Genomic DNA, 18,331 nt, shown 5'->3' with positions numbered 1-18,331 from the left:
AATTTTTATGGATACTGCATTTTCATTGGCTGATATTTTAAATCCTAGAACCTATTTTATTTATTAGCCAATGGAACGACTGCATTAGTGTACGTATACGTCAATAAGGCCACATTAACTTCTTTAGGACCAATGTTGCGATCAAATGTGTTAAATGCCATTTTTAACACCCGATTCACTGGGGGGTACGAAAACATTTTAAAAACTTGAAAATATATTTTTATTTATTGTTTATCTTCTTTTCTTTTGTCTTCCAGATTTCGGAAGTAGAATTTAAAAAGAAACCGTTTGAAATGGATGATATAAAGCTTCATATGACGAGATTTCTTAAAATTATTAGTGGAATGTGTAACTTGGACATGGTTTTGCCTTAATGTAAATCAAGATGGCGTCTAATACAACGACGCAGGTGATTTTATTGGATGACTCAACTCAGACCCTGAACATTATAACCGGATTATTGACGGTTCTCGGGATCATTGGAAATCTGTTATCCTTACTTCTCAAAGTCTGTCTCAAGTTTGTGATCCCACCAACCTGGAAAACCGCCATATTTTTAGGCGACGTCGCCAACGTGTTTCTAGGCATCGGCTTGTCTCTCTTTCTGTCTCATGCTAGTAATCAGTCGCTTGGTGTCTGCAATGCAGCGGGATTTTTTATGTTGTTCGCCATCTTGGATTGCTTGACGGCTGGACTATTGTCGGTTGTTATTTTACAATATATACAAAATCCTGTAAAAATTTCACATTTTTCGAACTACTCCAAAGGTTTAATGTTTATTTTAATCATCCCGCCAAAATTAATCGCGATCTGCATCGCATTTCTGCCTCACATTCCGGTGAATTATTTCAACACGTCATTCAGTTATTCCATCAGTTGTTTCCCTTTACGAGAAGCAGGCGTCACCGGTTCCGAATTCGGCGCCATCGTGTTTATTCTTCTGTGGATTATTTTAGCCGTGAGTGTTGGGCTGTGCATCTCCTGTGCTTTTAAATTATGGCGAAGCAGTCTGGGAAGAATCCACGCGTCTTCCCCAGATCTTTGGCAGACGCAACTCTTAGGCCAAGGAAAAACTTTCCAGAAGTTCCTGCTCCTCGAGCAAACAATCTGGGTTATCTCCCTTTTCTTGCTGACCCTGATCCTCTATACAAACACCACCCATCTCCTGGTTCCCCAGTGGATCGTGTTCGTGACCCTGAGTGTGGTGACGACTTTACACTGCATCTTCAGCCACCTCCAGACAGCATTATGGAGCACCTTATGCTGCTCCGCCAACAGAAAGAGTAAAGAGCCGTACCAGAGGTTGAAAAAACTACAATTGATTAGAGTAGAAGTAAGTACTTTTTTTTAAATTTTACTTTTACATCCTGGAGGAGAGAGAGAGAGAGAGAGAGAGAGAGAGAGAGAGAGAGAGATGGGGTTTAACGTCCACTCGACACAATCTAGGTCATTTCGGAACTAACACATGGTCCAAATTTATTTCAATAATTCGCTTGTGCGTAGGGGTGGGAGAAAACCGGAGTACCTGGTTGGACAGGCGACCCTACTCCATGTCACGTACAACCGGGAAATCGAAAACACGCCAGTTGACTCAATGTCAAACATTATGATACAGCGCGCACGTGCTAACCATTCGGCCATCCAACCCCCCACCCTGGAGTAGAAGTATACACCCCATCCCCCTTTTTGATACGGACCGCAGTTCACCAACGTTTAACGTGTGGTGTGGACGTTTCTGCTTCTGAGATTTTGACCACAGGTGTTACACATTGTGTCCCATTTGGTCACACTGGTGCTAACTAGTTAGGTTGCCAAATCCCGGGATTTGGGTGACCGAGTGGACTTTATTGAGTAAAGATTTTTTTACCTTTCTTCCACCCCTCCCCCTTTCACACACACACACTGCTAAAATTGAAATAAAATTAATTATACCACATGCATGTTAATCCTAAAATGACCTGGTTTGTGTCAAGGGGACACAATTTCTCTCTCTCTCTCTCTTCCCACCAGTCATTTTATCATTTCAATCCATCTTACCCCCTCCCCCTACCCACTGACAAAAACAACTTCAACCGACCGATCCCAGTTTTAATGCTCCAAGTAAACACAGATTAAGATTGTTTGCTTTTTTTGTGGCGCAGTGGGGGGGGTGGGTGGTAAGGACGGCATCTTGTCGTTTGGATGGGACGAACGACCGAGGTCCCGTGAACACGTGACCGTGCACGTAAAAGAACCATTGACAGTTAGTTGGAATTCAATACAAGAGTGGGCCGTGGTCGTAAAAGAACCTTGACAAGTAGTTGGAATTCGATATGAGTAGACCTTAGAGCCGCTATTTTATGGCATTTTACAGTATTTTACAGGTTGTTTTTTACAGTATTATACAGAAATGAAATGGGGTTTTTCGCCCCACTGTTCTGTTCCTCCTGGGCTAATGAAGACGTCTTCTACAGCAGGTCTACGGTCGACTCTACTGTCAAGGGTTCGTTTACATGCACGCCAATGTGTATACGGGATCTCGGTTTTCCGTCCCATCCGAACGACTATACGTTGTCCGTGGTCAATGACAAGTGGGAACCACGCCGAAAAATCCAGATGAACTTTCTCGACTAACGCTGGGATGAAACACATGATCTCGAAGGTTAGCGAACCAACGTCCTACGCAATGAACCACCGTGGCCTCTAGTATTTTATAGCATTTTTGTATTTCATAGCATTTTTGTATTTTATAGCATTTTTGTAATTTGTTCCAGGAAACTAGTAAACTAAGAATGAAAGCGTCTTGGTCTTTACATAAAGGGGTGAATAAAAGCGGTTTATTGAAAGTTTATGGTGTAAATCATATGAAGGCTTGGTCCCAGGAAATAGTTATATTAGGGATGTTAAGAAAGAGTCACCACCCCAGTATTCTTCATTGTTTGTGGACCAGCACCTCGAATCCTTTCTATGAAACAATGACTTTAATCAGTGGAGAAATAATAACAGCAGACTCCAGGTAAAATTATCTTCAACAACTTCTCAAATGTCCCCAATATACCAAACTACACCCACTATATGGCTGTTTTTTTTCTTTTGCTTTTTTTATAAATGTTCAGTTATCTTCACTAATCTCTCAAATGACTCCAAAAAGGTACCAAATTGGACCCTCTGGCGTAAAATTATCTTCACTAACTTCTCAAATAATTCCAATATACCAAACTGCATCCACTATATGAGTGTTTTGTTTTATAAATGTTCAGTTATCTTCACTAATCTCTCAAATGACTCCAAAAGGGTACCAAATTGGACCCTCTGGCGCGGAGACCCCATGAGTAAGGAAATGGCTCGATCCCGGTATTGGCCGAGAAAGTCCTCCTGGATTTACCAGTATGGTTTTCTCCCTTGTCAACGGCACATGAGAGAGTACCTGACAAGCAACAGTGTTTCGTCGTTCGGATGAGACAGAAAACGGGGGCGCGTGTAGATGTTGGCCTGGTTCCCACTCGCCGAGTACACATTCACGTACACCTGGTCCAGCCGTGTGCGTATTGTCGTACACCTGGTCCAACCGTGTACGTATTGTCGTACACCTGGTCCAACCGTGTACACATTCACGTACACCTGGTCCAACCGTGTACACATTCACGTACACCCGGTCCTACCGTGTGTACGTACAACTATCCCAACTATGTACACACTGACATACAGCCGCTCCAATCGTGAATACGATGGCGTAAGAAAACTTTCACATGCGGAATTCGATGAATTGTTCAGGCAAATATACGCCCACCTTTTAGCATTGCACACGCGACTATCAAAAAAACCCAACACATTTGGACGTCTCAAAATGACCAGAGTATTGTGTTGTCAAGATTTTGAATTTCATTCCTTCATTCATTGTTTCATCTTCAGATTAATCTGTATGGAATTAACCAACAGTGGAAGCCTACACAAGTTCCTGGCTGATTTAGATATACCTCTACCTGAGGCTTGCCAACAGACTATACTACATGATGTAGCAGAAGGTTTATCTTGTCTTCATGAACAGAACATCCTCCATAATAATCTCTCATCTTTCTCCATTTACCTTAAAGGTTCGATACAGGTGAGTACAGGGACAGTTATCTTAAAGGTTCGATTCAGGTGAGTGGGTGGGTGGGGGATTAAGGCAATGTCCTGTGTCACCAAGGCGATGTGAGTTTTGAACTGCCTCAGTAACGACGAGGCCCCTAATTTCATGTAAGTGTTAGCCCAGGAAGTTCTTCTAGTGTGTCCAGCCTGTTTTTCCCTCGTCATTTGTGAAAGGGATAGGGCTAGGAACAAATGATAAAATAAGTACAAAGGTGTTTTAAACATATAAGAATCATCGGCAAAATGCGTGTGTGCGTGTGCGTAGGGGTATAGTGGTTTAACGCGTGTGCATGACATCAAAAGGCCTGTCACCCAGCACGTGGCGTGGTTTCAATCCCCTCTCGTACGTGAGATGGAGTATGGTCGCCTGTCCAAACTTAAGGGTTTTGTCGGGGACCCCCAGTTTCCTCACACTGCGAGCAAGCGAATTATTAAAATATAATTGAACCATACTTTGTGTCAAATGAACGTTAACCCCCCCCCCCTCTCTCTCCCTCCTAATAAATGTCGAAAACTATCTTTACTCTTACATGTCTAATACGAATAATTAAAGTTGAAAATAAATAGATTATTTGTTTTATTTTTTCTTTCAGTGTTTGGTTTTACGTGCGTCATTGGGCGATTTCGAGCATGCTCAGATCTATGGATCTCTTCAATCTGGTGGATCAGCACCGAGCAGTATCAGCAAGAAACAATTCTTTTTACCCGATATCAGAGCTTTTGCATTGGTGGCTCTGGAAATCCTTGGGGTTGTATGCGAAAAGAAGCTGCAAGTCCAATCTACCCACCGTAAAGTAGAAACCCAAACATCGATGCTGCCAGAAAATGGTGCCTATTATAACTTTGAGAGACCAGATTCGCATCTGAGCTCCAGCATTCCAGAATCCTATCGACTGCCCAATCAGGCAGAAGCAATTGCCAATCAACAAAACCATTTGAACCAACAACGACCCAGCTCTAGAGGCAGCCAAGATCAAATTTTGCGGGTCAATCCTCCAATACCGACAAAATTATTCGTTGAAAAATATGTATCGGCATCTAATGTATCGAATGTAACAAGCCAAGACAATCATCCTGACAATCGAGGTACAGTTCAAAGTTTAGCAGTGCCTCAATTTCGTGTCAGCCGAGCTTTAACATCACCCGTTCATGTCAAAGATAACGAATCTACCGACACCAGACCGCTGAGTGCACGGAATCAATGTTCCGACAATGACAATTATCTACCTAGGGTTTCTTATCCCACGAAGCCGGCATCTGGTCTTCAGTATTCTTCATCACCATTTTACAGTAACCGTCCTAAAGAACATGAATATGAAGAGATAGATGAAATCGCCGAATGTATCGAATCGGATTATTATAGGAAACATATGTATCCACCCAAGCAATCTTCCATCATTCCCATTTATGAACCCTTCGAAATTTCAAAATCATCGACTGACCATTACCAACCAAATGCTACAAATTCTGCCGGAGGGAATAATTCAAAAGATGGAGGTCGCGGGAATATCTTCAATGTGGCACCGCCATCTCATGTACAAAAGAAAAGGGGTCATTTAGATACACGAAAGTATACTCCAAATAATCAGCCGGTTTCCGAATCTCTACCTGGGATGGTCGACCATGATTCCGTTAAAAATACCCCAACTCTGAACGATTTGGTGAAAGCAAAGGAAGCAGCAAAGATCGAAGGTCATCTTGAAAGCTATCAAGAGCGAATTATAAACAGGGAACTTCAAGAACAGATGCGCCGTCCAAATACCGCTCCACAGAACCATGCGCGTCCTGTGTGTAAGGACTATACTGGGCAGCGACCACCTTGGCTACAGAAACAAGATGATTTGAATCATAATAAACCATATCCCGCGGAGCAAAATATTAGCGGTGCTGTTCCACATTCTTCAGCACGTGTCCATCAACCGAGGTTTGAACAAGTTCAGAAATTGGCGACATCTAGACCCCAAACTGCCAAGACCTTAAATCAAACTCAGTATATTCCTGAATTTGCTTCACCTCAAATTCGTCCACACACGGTCGAAATTTCGTGCGAATATCAAAATCCAACAATACGTGTTCAATCTGCTAAATCAGTGAAAGGAAGAACTGCGCTGAAAAAGGCTATCCATAAGAATGGACCTAAATCGTCAGTGCCGAACGTTGAAAGGGGGAAACTGAATGCTGATTTAGAAAAGAAATATTCGAATTTTAAGCAAATAGGGACAATACAAGATACATTTAGGAAATTAACTCAACCACAGAACGACAAGGTTCCACAAACCCCTGATCAAACGAAAGGAGAAAGTTTCTCAATAAACCATCATGGAATAGAGGCTGGTAGTGCTCAGCCAGCTGGGGATGAAGCAAATTCCAAATTAGAAAATCTTCCGAATGATAAGCAATATGACTCCAAGGACTCAAAAGGAGGGGCTATTCCCAGACAGAAACCAATAGTTCCTCCAAAACCAGCAATAATTAAAAACAAAAGTGCTAATGGGAGTGATTATTCTAGTTTTAGTAGCAATGATAGTTTTAATAGCAGCATTTATAAACAATCCTCCAAAACCAGCGGTGCATCTCTGAATAGTGGTGAAGTGTCTTCGCTTTCATCTCAAGCCGGGCTGAATTCCGAACAGCTAGAAAAGCATGGTTACTCCACAGACACTCCCGTGGAAGACGTTCAACAATCCGATATTGTTGCTAAATTTGTGGATAGTGGTTTTGATAGTGCTTCTGTAAATAGTGAAGTATCAGTCGTGGAAGGATATTCGTGTTCGTGTCCCGACGCACATGTAGACAAATCGACATGTTTGTGTCAGTATTCAAGTTCGGGTAAAATGGACACTGATACTAAAACTTCTTGGAGTAATACGGAATCTGTTTCCTCTTCTTATGATTCCAATCAAACCCTTACATCTCCGGCCATTGCTTGTCCTGACGTTGTTCCACGAAAACGGACCCCATCTTCTAGTCCAGATATATTAGGTCCAGACGAACAATATCCTCTGGGTGAATCAGTTTCTCAATCGAAAAATCAACTAAAAGATCAGCCCCGGGCCCAAAAACAAAAAGACAACAAGATCTTTTCCAAGATGCATACGACGATGCTTGATGAAAAGAAAGAACTAAAGCAAGGCGTGGCAACCAAACGGTACCAAGAGTTGGCAAAGCGAGGGGTTCCTTTAAGGGTATCGGTCGTGTCCGCAAAACAACCGAGTGATGGGTCGGATACTCTTACTGACTGGAGTGAATTCGATTCCAATTATGAAGCTGAAATAATTGAAGAAGACCCCGAAGAGGAGGAGATTCTTTCAGATTCTGATGCTCGGGAGTTCCTTGAAAGTTTGGATTCGTCATCGTCTAGAAGTAGTGTAAAGAGACCGTCCCAAGCGGGGTCTTTTAGGTCTGGGCGAGTGATACACGAGGTTATTAGAGAAGTTCCAGAAGAATCAACGTCTTCCACTTGTGAAGATGAGTCAAAGTTTCTGTTAGCTAACAATGACAAGACATTGATCCAAGGTTTCGCGATATCTTCTAGCAGTGCATCAGGTAGGCTTGGTTATGTTGTGATGAATTGAAATCTTGTTTTACGTTCTACGTTTCTGAACCAACCTACTAGCTAATAAGATCGATATACACCATGCAGTGTGTAAACTTAGGAATTCTGCCAGGACAGGACGCTACAGACAACACTTAATTCTATTTCTTACTGTAAGGGGCTCAATGCGTACACGTACCAACAGTCCTTCATCCTTTCCGAACGGTTAGGCGCAATTCTGTGCCAGGACCTTCATCGTACATCACTGGCACTGACAAGAGGGAACCAGATTTTTTCTACCAGCATCAGGACCGAACTCGGGATGTCTTGACACATGCAGGTGTCTTTCTCACTGATAATTGATGGGATCATGTCGTCGCTCATTAAATCCACAATGGCAGGAATAGATCGTCAACGTCCATTTTTTACAAACTGATATTCATTTCCCAGTTATACAGTTTTTATCCACAAACAATTTCAAGATTCTTTTAGCTATCTAAGGTAAACTTCAAGGCAACATCACCCCTTACATCAGAGCAATAGATGGAAATACAACCCATTATTATTATTTGTAAATATCTTTGAACTATATAGACGGAATCTGTATTTTATGTGCGTGTATTTCAGATATGGTCAATCCATCAGTTGTATGGGATGCTGAACGTGGTATAGATGAAATGTTCACCAAACCACCAGATGAAGTCGCTGGTGCCCTGGTCGACCCAACGCTCGGGCTTGATGAAACAACGATCAGACAACTCGTCCAATATCCTCAGCAAGGTACACGAGGTGGTTATCGACCGCCCGTCCCTGTCAGGAAAGGTCTGGATACTCAGCATGTTAAATATTGTCAACAAATGGCGTCTAAACTTAATCTGGTGTCCTTTGATGACTTGATGCCAGCTCATGTTGACAAATTTCAGCTACTTAGAGATAAACTTGAAACGGAGGCGAAACTTGGTGCAGTTGGTGTTCAGGTTAGTTGCATGAAATGGGATGAAATTGTGGTTAACGTCTTGCTTCTAATGAATGTCATTGAGTCATCTAGCATGGTTTCGAATCCTCGGTTGTACGTGACAAGGAGTTGGGTCGCCTGTCAAACCTCGTAGGTTTTCTCCGGGTCCTCTGGTTTCCTCCCACGGCTAATGACCCCTACACGCAAGCGAAATATTGAAATTAAAAACAAATTAAACCATATGTTAGCCCCGAAATGACCTAGTTTGTGTCGAGTGGAAGTTAAAACCCATTTCTCTCTCTCTCTCCCGCTTCTAATGAAGACGGGCATACACCAGTATATATCGGTGGAAGCGGACGTAAAACACAACTAACTGCTAACTAACACCAGTGTAGTGTGAATTTTGGATACAATAGCGCCACATTTAGCCGCGATAGTGACGACTAAGCTGATTGATTGACGTCGTGTTTATACGTCACAGCGATTCACGTCGTTGATAGGTTAATTCCACGTTAACGTATCCTTTTCCTTTATTTCAGCTGTTAGACATGATCCAGAAATGTTGGCTACACGACAGTCCACCATCAACAGGTCAGCTTGTAAAACAGTTGAGAGATCCCGTTACAGAAACAGAATTATAGGATACTTAGTGACTGATGTGATGAGTTCTAGAACCAGTTTAATTACCATGGTTACCATGGATGTATTCAGTGAAGACAGTTAATGAGTTCTAGAACCAGTTTATTTACCATGGTTACCATGGATGTGTTCAGTGAAGACAGTTGTAACGATCTCATTCCTGTATCACGTGCTTAATTCGCCCCAGTTCGTTAATATGTACCATGCGTACCAGGTTAAAATATGCCTTACACCTTACGCCCGTTTTCCATGTACTCGTTTTGGCCGGTGAAAGAGACGGTTTAATGCAATTGTATTGGGACCGTTTCCATGTAAGCGGTTTTTCCTGAAAGGCTGACATAACCAACGTCCACTGTCCCTGATTGGTACGATGTCAAACCTTTGCAGGAAGTTGGTGATAGCGCTCCACGCATTATTAATCACAGCGCTATGTTGGCCGATGTTGTATTTAATGACAACAGGATCGGGTCTACTCTTGTTTATTTTATCATGATACACATCCGTCCTTGATCTTTTTCATAATATAATGTTTAATCCGTCCTTGATCTTATTTATAATGTTACACCCGTCCTTGATCTTTTTAATAATGTTTAATCCGTCCTTGATCTTTTTTATAATGTTACATCCGTCCTTGATCGTATTAATAATGTTACATCCGTCCTTGATCTTTTTTATAATGTTACATCCGTCCTTGATCGTATTAATAATGTTACATCCGTCCTTTATCTTCTTTTTATACTGTTACATCCGTACTTGATCCTTTTTATAATGTTACATCCGTCCTTGATCTTATTTACAATGTTACATCCGGCTTGGCCTTATTTATTATGTTACATCCGTCCATGGTCTTATATATTATGTTACACTCGTCCTTGGTCTTATTTATGATGTTACATCCGTCCTTGATCTTATTTATAATATTGAATACGTCCTTGATCTTATTTTTAATGTTACATCCGGCCTTGACCACATTTATAATGTTACATCAGTCTTTTGGTCTTTTTTATAAAGTTACATCCGTCCTTGATGATCTTTTTCATAAAGTTACATCCGTCCTTGTTGATCTTTTTTATAATGTTACATCCTGTCCATGATCTTTTTTATTATGTTACATCGGTCCTTAATCTTATTTATAATGTTACATAAGTCTTTGATCGTATTTATAATGTTACATCCGACCTTGATCTTATTTTGAATATTTTATCTGTATATGTTCACATTGAATGAATGGGCCAAAGTAACACACAAGTATCAGTTGCTTCAAAATGAGTAGCATAACCTGCCTCACACGCGACACCCTCTAGCCATATACTTTGTAGGAGAACAGCGCTACAAGTAGGTTTGTAAATAGGGAAGACTTTTCTAGGAGAGCAGTAGCTTATACGTGGTCTAGTTAGTGCTTTAAGTATATCAATTAATATGTTAGCTTAGAAAACAATAAAAATCAAACACCATTTTTTGAAAAAATAAAATAAATATTAAGTAATCGTACTTGCATGTTTTCTTTTTTTGGGTCTTTAACGTGCACTGTCAATTTGTTAATTTATGTTTATTTTTTATTCCTGTCTAACCCATATTTTGCTTTTTGAATTAGGCTTTAACGTTTTACTCATTTGCACCGACCGGGTTGATGAAGATGCATATACGTTATGCGGCGTGCTATAAGGGAAATGAAATGAAATGGGGTTTAACGTCCTACTGTTTTGCTCCGAACTGGGCTAATGAAGACGGGCATACGCAATACAGTGTGTTATGAAGGAAATTTTGCCCGGACAGCGGTACTACAGCCTACTCTTATATCGAATTCCAATTGTCAAGCGATCTTTTACGTGCACGTCAATGTGTACATGGGACCTCGGTTTTTCGTCTCATCCGAATGACTAGACAGCGGCCCTTGTCAGTACCTCCATCCCGCATCACTGACAAGGGGAACCACGCCGGAAAGTGCTATAAGTGAACTTACGTCCTGATATTGTTAGTATAGCCTACACATATATATATTTTGATTTTTGTCAAGGGATCTTTAACGTCCAGTGGGGGGGGGGGTCACGGTGCCTAAGTGGGTAAAACCGAGGTTCCGTACACATTGGCGTGCACTTAAAAGATCCCTTAACAGTTGGAATTCGATATAAGAGTAGGTCGTAGTGCCTCTGGCTGGGCAAAATGTTCCTCGCGTGCACGTAAAAGATCCCTTGACAATTGGAATTCGATATAAGATTAGGCCGTAGTGCCGCTGTCAGGGCAAAATTTCCTTTATAACACACTGTATGGCGTATACCCGTCTTCATTAGCCCAGTTCGGAGCAGAACAGTAGGACGTTAAACCCCATTTTATTTCATTTTTAACGTTCTGCGTGTGGCAAACACGGGACCTCTGTGTCTAGTCACTTTGATATGGCGAAACCAGGCACGAAAATCCCGAGGAACTTTCTCAGTCAACTACGTGATCGAACACCTGTTCATTCATTTTTATGTCCAGAGAGAGAGAGAGAGAGAGAGAGAGAAACTTAACATCCACTCGACACAAACTAGGTAATTTCAGGACTAACACCCTTAATTAATGTAATTTACTTGTCTACTCTCTAGACGCCATAATTTCTTTTGAGAAAATCTTTTAAACGTAGGGATAATCATTCTTATATGAGACGTCAATTTTTATAGAATATAAAACACTATCGACTTTTTCGTCCAGGAGTTATGTACCTTTAATTAGTATAACTTTGCTTGTCGGCTCTCTGGGTGCCACGATTTCCTTTTCAGGTAATCCTGCTTTCTGTGGCTATCTCTTTTTTTCATTTTATTAAAAAGAATTGAGATGGGTCATGACGACCTATTTTTTCTACACCGACTGGGCTAATGAAGACTTGAAACGAAATGAAATTAGTTTTAAAGTCCTGTTGCTTTGTTCTGACCAAGCTAATAAAGACGCCATACAGTTTAGTAAGAGGGAAATACTACCGGGACATCAGTGCTATGGCCTACCCTTATATCGAAATCCAACCGTAAAGGATTCTTTTCCGTTTTCGCCAATCCCATCCGAACAACAATACGTTTTCCCTCACAAATCCCTCTGTCCCGTGCCACTGACAAAGCAGGGTCATGTCCTACTTATTGAGCCACCGTGGCTCCCGCTAATAAAGACGGGCACACATCCCCAAGACCGCTTAATACCAGGAGCGCACTAGAGACTTCCCGGCTAACGGGCCAAGGTCTCACTCACTGAGCCACCATGTCTCCCGGGGCATTTAAAAGACTGTAAATTTACATTGTTTATATTTGATAAGAATTGTAGTCTGATAATAAACAAACTGGTTAAAAGCATCGACTATGACGTATATGTTATTTGACTAAATTGGTTAGAAAGCTCTGACGTGTCAAAATCGCCCCTACGTCATCCCTTTTCTGATATTGACGTCAGAATACTGCTGACATTAAAGCTGTAAAACATAATTATTTATATACCTATTGCTTAATAGGAATTATCCTAGAACTTGAAAAACATTCTTTTTGGATTCTTCCTCTTCACCAGTTTTCTACATTTCTTTTTTAATATTTTCTCCGATTTTACGAAATCCTGAACAGATTTTATCCACCTGTGCATCTACTTTGTCACATTCAGTTTTTGTAAATGTTTTGACTTGATCCCACCCACCCCCAGCTCCCAACCCCAGCTCCCAACCCCCGCCCCCGCGCCACTTGGCTCATACGCCTGTGATCTTACATAATGCAACTTTAAGAGGGTGTTCTATTTGTTAAGTATAATGAGAATGTATCTTTATTAGATAGACTGATGTCTGTAAGTTATTCCTCAAGTGTTTGGAAACAGGTTTAATATGTTTGAGATTAAGATGAGTAAGTTCATTAGACTGTTTGGATTATGTGAAGTATTTCATATAATAGTAATGTAGTAATAACTGTAAATATGTGTAAGTTACATTCACACACCCCTCCTCCCCCACCCATATACGACTATATAGTGTGGTGTGTGAAATAATTTTATTTAACGTCCGCTTCCACCCAGGTGATATCGCAGACAAACATAGTGTGGGTGTATGAATTGTTTTTTGTAAGGTTATCTTCCCTAAATAAAGCTACTTCAACCAAATGTGTGTAAAGAGCAGTTCGCCCGTCTCCGTGTGTAAAACACGAGGGCTCGGTGTCAAATTCCACTAATATGGCGAAACCCAACTAGAAAATCCCGAGGAATTTTCCCAGTCACCACCGTGATCAAACACCTTCTTTTCATTATATAATTTCGGGAGTAACACGTGGTTCGGTTATATTTCAATAATTCCAACGAGATCTTTAGCCGTGGGATGGGGCGGAGAAAACCCATGAGGTGAGACAGTAGATTCTAATTCGTGTCATGTTACAACAATATACGACAACATTATCAAAATAAATTCTTAGTAGAGTTATCTTCCCTATAGAACGGAGTGGGTGTATAATACATTACCCTGTCTGTCGGCCCATCCGCACTGGCCTATTCACTCTCTAGAGGCCGTAATTATTGACAAGGTTTAATCAACTGTTGGGATAATGATTCTTATTTCTAGACGACAGTTGAGATTGCATCTGAGAAAATATCGCGTTTTTATACTTCCGTAATTATGGCCCTTTAATTAGAGTATTCTGTCTGTTTGCTCTGTAGAGTCCACCATATTTCAGGAATAATTTCAAACGTTGGGATAATGACTCTGTTGACAAGGCGACAATTGGAATTGAATATCAGTATAGTCACCATTTTCGTAAAAGATTTAAGTCCCTTTAATTGGCCTAATATTTGTTTTGCGTTCTCTGGGGGTCATACTTTTGGTTTCGGATAAGCTTGCTGTCTATGGCTGTCTTATGTTTTAGTCATTGTTCGTTCGCTGCTTAAGACTTGACGTCCTTTTCCATCTTGACTATCATTTTGATAATCTGTCGTCAGGGGAAACGCGTAAATTATCTCAACCAATCAAAGCAATGAAAACAACGAACAGCCAGTGTAAAGAAATGAAATGGGGTTTAACGCCTTACTTTTCTACTCTGACTGGGCTAATCAAGACGGTATATACCATACACTGTGCTATGAGGGACATTTTGCCCGGACAGCGGCGCTATGGCCTAGTCTTATTTCCAATTCGAACTGCCAGGGATTCTTTTAGTTGTGTACACGGGACTGCAGTCTTCCGTCCCATCCGAACGACTAGACTATACGTTGTCCCTTGCCAGGCCCTCCGTCCAACATAAAAAGTCTATATTTTATTATGGCGTCATTTGTTATTACATATAAATTGAAGCGGTAATACATATTTATTTATACACCTATTGCGATTAAAACAGGTTGTCAAATCACTATACAATCATAGGAATTATTATTCTAGCATTTGAAATATTTCCTACTCGCCAACGGTACCTGGAATCTAATTATTCACGTCTTTCAATGTCGGTAACTTCATTAATTATTACTTGAATTGTAAAGTTTCCATCATCATCAATAAATCCACTGACAGTGTTACCGAGTTTTTCCCAGTCAATAAAATTAGTATAATAGACGTCCACCTCATCAGGTTTAATAGTTTTATTACAATGTTTAACCACATGATGTCTATCATCTGTTTTATTTATAACTTTAAATGTGACGTCAACTTTACATGACGTAATACTTTCATCCTCTACGTCATCCAGCTGTAATGTAACATATAATGAATTGTTTTTAAATACACTGATACTCCATGTAAAACCTGAAAGTACATGTTGTTTACAATGATAAATACGACGCCATTTACCATTCACATTAAAAATATCTTCAAACATGTTCTGATGACAACTTACAATTTTACCAAGTTGACGAGTTAACAAAGTTTTATCTATCTTTGCTATTTGAAATCTTGAATATCTTACATCTGGTATATCCAATTTTCTGCAACTACTTCCATCTTTCTCCTGTCGCACTTTGGGTATTCTTTGTAAAACTTCAACAATGGACGAATCTTCTAAAACATTTACTGAATATTTAACACTACCTTTTAAATCTTCTGTTAGTATTTTAATGTCCTCCATCAATTTCTCGAATTTGGATTCTGCATCTTCACCAGTTTTCTGCATTTCCTGTTTAATATTTTCTCCGATTTTACGAAATTCTGAGCAGATTTTATTAACCCGTGCATCAACTTTGTCGCATTCAGTTTTTGTAAAGTTTTTGACTTCAATTAATTTACTTTTTAAATTATCATAGTGCTTTTGCAGTTTGGTGACTTGTGTTTCTAAATCATCATTCAATGTTCGTAAATCTTGTCTCATATTTTGTCTAACTTCATCGTCTTGTAAATCTAAATAATTGTGTCCGTTATGATTGGCTACGAAACATTTCCAACAGATGGCTAGTGAACAATCTTTACAATAGATTGTAACTTTCTTTTTTTCGTGGTGAGAGCAGAAATCTTTATGATGTGTGACGGGTGTATTTTCTTTCTTTGTTCCGCTTGATCTGGGCTGTTGACCGATATGGTTTTCGTCATATCGACAAACAACGTGGTCTTTACAAGATTTTAACTTATCATGCATGGCTCTACACGACTTACATAAATATTGGTCGCAGTCTTGACAAAAATATTGAGATGTATCTTCAGAACACACATGACATTGTGGAATATTAATTACAGAATTGTCATCAATGTTTAGCGTGGGTCTATATTGTTGTACACCCCCGTTTATAAGACAACGACACAATGGACATTGGAACTGATCTTTAGTAGAGGTTTTAGTCAGATATTCTTCTAAACAGCTGAAACAGAAGGAATGTTGACAGTCAATTATTACAGGTTCTTGAAAGTCGTTTAAACAAATACTACACACCTCCTTGTCTGTCTGTTCAGCCATGTTCAATTACAGTTGTTTCAATATACGCTATCGAGACACTACACTTTACCGTCTCCGGAATGGAAAGTCAAAATCATCTAGACAATCACACGACAACAGAACTAAAATAAAAAATAAATTAGTCGACCTATATTGAATACACTATCGAAATAGGTGACTAAAAATTTAAAACACCACAGTTCACTGTTTTAAGACTAAAATGTGTACATACGCAGACGGGCAACAGTTTCTTAGAACGAGACATAACTTCAAAATTATTCAGATAGTCCAATATAATATACGCTATCCATTTAGGTGACCTAAAAAGAAACGATTAAAACCTGAAAGATCGAACAAAACAATCAAAACACTATCAACAACAGTCACTAAGGAAAACACCCAAACAATCCATTCTCTTTATACAACATTCTCGTCACGCTTCACCGTGAGCGCTTTATCTTGCCTGGGCCATCGATCACCTGATTTCAAAATATAACGTTCAATACGTAATTGTTTAGTAGATATTAGCCGTGCAAACAACCAGCGCCTACATTAAAAATTACACGTGGCGTCAGGTATTATCGTATTGTAATATCGTATTGTGTAATATCTTTCTACCACGAAATCAGATCTATATTTAGAATATTATCAACGGGTCGCACGTGTCTTAAATTTACTCATTAAATACATGTTATATAAACTGATGGGGGCCACGGTGGCTCAGTGAGTAAGACGTTGGCTCGCTTACCTGAAGGTCCCGTGATCGATCAGTGCGCTGGCGGCGAAAGGTCATCTGTATTATCTGGCGTGTCAGTGGTGCAGGACGGAGGGCCTGACAAGGACAGCTGTCTAGTTGAAATTCGATATAAGAGTAGGCCATAGTGCCGTTGCACGGACAAAATATCCCTCATAGCACACTATATAACGTATACCCGTTTTCATAGCCTAATCGGGGCAGAACTGTGGGATGTTAAACGGTGACGTCATATCTTATCTGGAGAGCATGCGCAATAGACTGGAATAATCAGACGCTAGAAATTTCCATTTGGTTGAGACTCATGCTGAATTTCGCTTGACATAATTGATTTGAAATTAGAGTCAAAGCGGAAACAATTGAATGTAAATCAGTTTATATACAATCAGATTACATTATTATATGCGTAGCGACCCATTTGGGTCAATTTCTAGGTCCCAAATATTAGCGATTTAGCTTCTTTAAGCTGGGGTCAACCCAGTGATACTGTTTCAATATTTTGCTGATTAATATGGGGGGGGGGGGCTGTCAGTATAGCAAGTCAAATAGAGGTCCGGTGGCTTGTCACAATGACAGTTATACTGTTTCAATATTTTGCTGATAAATATGGGGGAGGGGGTGGGGGCTGTCAGTATAGCAAGTCAAATGGGATTCCGGTGGTTTGTCACAATGACATTTATTAAACCAAGGCACATGACCCTGGACATTGGCTTTAAAGACAACATCTGTGTGAGCCATTATCTCACCAACACTATCCTTTAAAGATACCTTGATTTGGTGATATATTTGGACTAAAAACATATTTAAACTAATTAATCCATCAAAATTTTGATTCAAATCCTTCTCAGGACATTGTTTTCGAGAGGGAATACCCCTGCTATCAAAAATCTAGGAAAAGAAGTCATGTTTGTTTCACGTGACTAGGCTGACGGGATACCTAGCAACGGCCAGCTAGAAGATATATTAATTTTGTTTTAACTTTACCCCTCTGCACGAAAATTCAAATTGACCGTCGGTGAGCGGGAGCGGAAGGGGTGGGGGAGACAGCGGTTCCCCCAGCACCCTACCCCTGGCATGTAAATTATCTCAACCAATCAAGACAATGGACAATAAGTATAATGAGCTACACAACCACTGCACATGCGTTGACACTGACATTACTGAGCATATTATTGAAATGAACTGAAATGGATATTGGCGTCCTACTGTTTTGCGCCTACCTTGCTATTGAAGGTATGAAATGAAATGGGTTTAACTGTTCTACACCGATTGGGCTTAAAAACATGATACGGGGTTTAACGTCCTACCGTTCTACACCGATTGGGCTAATGAAAAGATGAAATTGGGTTTAACGTTCTACTGTTCTGCACCGATTGGGCTAATGGAGACATGAAATGGGTTTTAACGTCCTACTGTTCTACACCGATTGGGTTAATGGAGACGGGCATACGCCATGCAATGTGCTAAGAGGGGCATTTTGCGAGGACAGCGGACCT

The 18,331-nt window shown here is 40.3% G+C and overlaps 2 protein-coding genes across 2 annotated transcripts; one reads left to right on the top strand and one right to left on the bottom strand.

The window, feature by feature from the left end:
• Positions 1–277: 277 nt before the first annotated feature.
• On the top strand, positions 278–10,726 carry LOC126822573 (uncharacterized). The gene is made up of 6 exons (XM_050551511.2): positions 278–1,333; positions 2,754–2,995; positions 3,892–4,084; positions 4,704–7,656; positions 8,273–8,622; positions 9,140–10,726. Exons 1-6 carry the CDS (start codon positions 386–388, stop codon positions 9,239–9,241), a joined length of 4,788 nt encoding a protein of 1,595 aa, XP_050407468.2. The 5' UTR covers positions 278–385; the 3' UTR covers positions 9,242–10,726.
• Positions 10,727–14,525: 3,799 nt separating this feature from the next.
• Positions 14,526–16,508, bottom strand: LOC126822592 (E3 ubiquitin-protein ligase TRIM33-like). Its single transcript, XM_050551557.2, has one exon. It carries the CDS (start codon positions 16,100–16,102, stop codon positions 14,648–14,650), a length of 1,455 nt encoding a protein of 484 aa, XP_050407514.2. The 5' UTR covers positions 16,103–16,508; the 3' UTR covers positions 14,526–14,647.
• Positions 16,509–18,331: the final 1,823 nt, after the last annotated feature.

The sequence above is a fragment of the Patella vulgata genome, chromosome 5 (genome assembly GCF_932274485.2).
Source record: "Patella vulgata chromosome 5, xgPatVulg1.2, whole genome shotgun sequence".
In the NCBI taxonomy this organism is placed as follows: domain Eukaryota; kingdom Metazoa; phylum Mollusca; class Gastropoda; family Patellidae; genus Patella; species Patella vulgata.
Note: the sequence above shows the minus strand (reverse complement) of the source record. Positions and strands in the feature narration are given on the sequence as shown.

Bases quoted from the DNA above. Each gene is read 5' to 3' on its own strand.
- LOC126822573 (XM_050551511.2), top strand. From the start codon at position 386: ATGGCGTCTAATACAACGACGCAGGTGATTTTATTGGATGACTCAACT. The intron at 4,085-4,703 runs GTGAGTACAGGG...TTTTTCTTTCAG, and splicing joins ACCTTAAAGGTTCGATACAG to TGTTTGGTTTTACGTGCGTC. The intron at 8,623-9,139 runs GTTAGTTGCATG...CCTTTATTTCAG, and splicing joins TTGGTGCAGTTGGTGTTCAG to CTGTTAGACATGATCCAGAA.
- LOC126822592 (XM_050551557.2), bottom strand. From the start codon at position 16,102: ATGGCTGAACAGACAGACAAGGAGGTGTGTAGTATTTGTTTAAACGAC.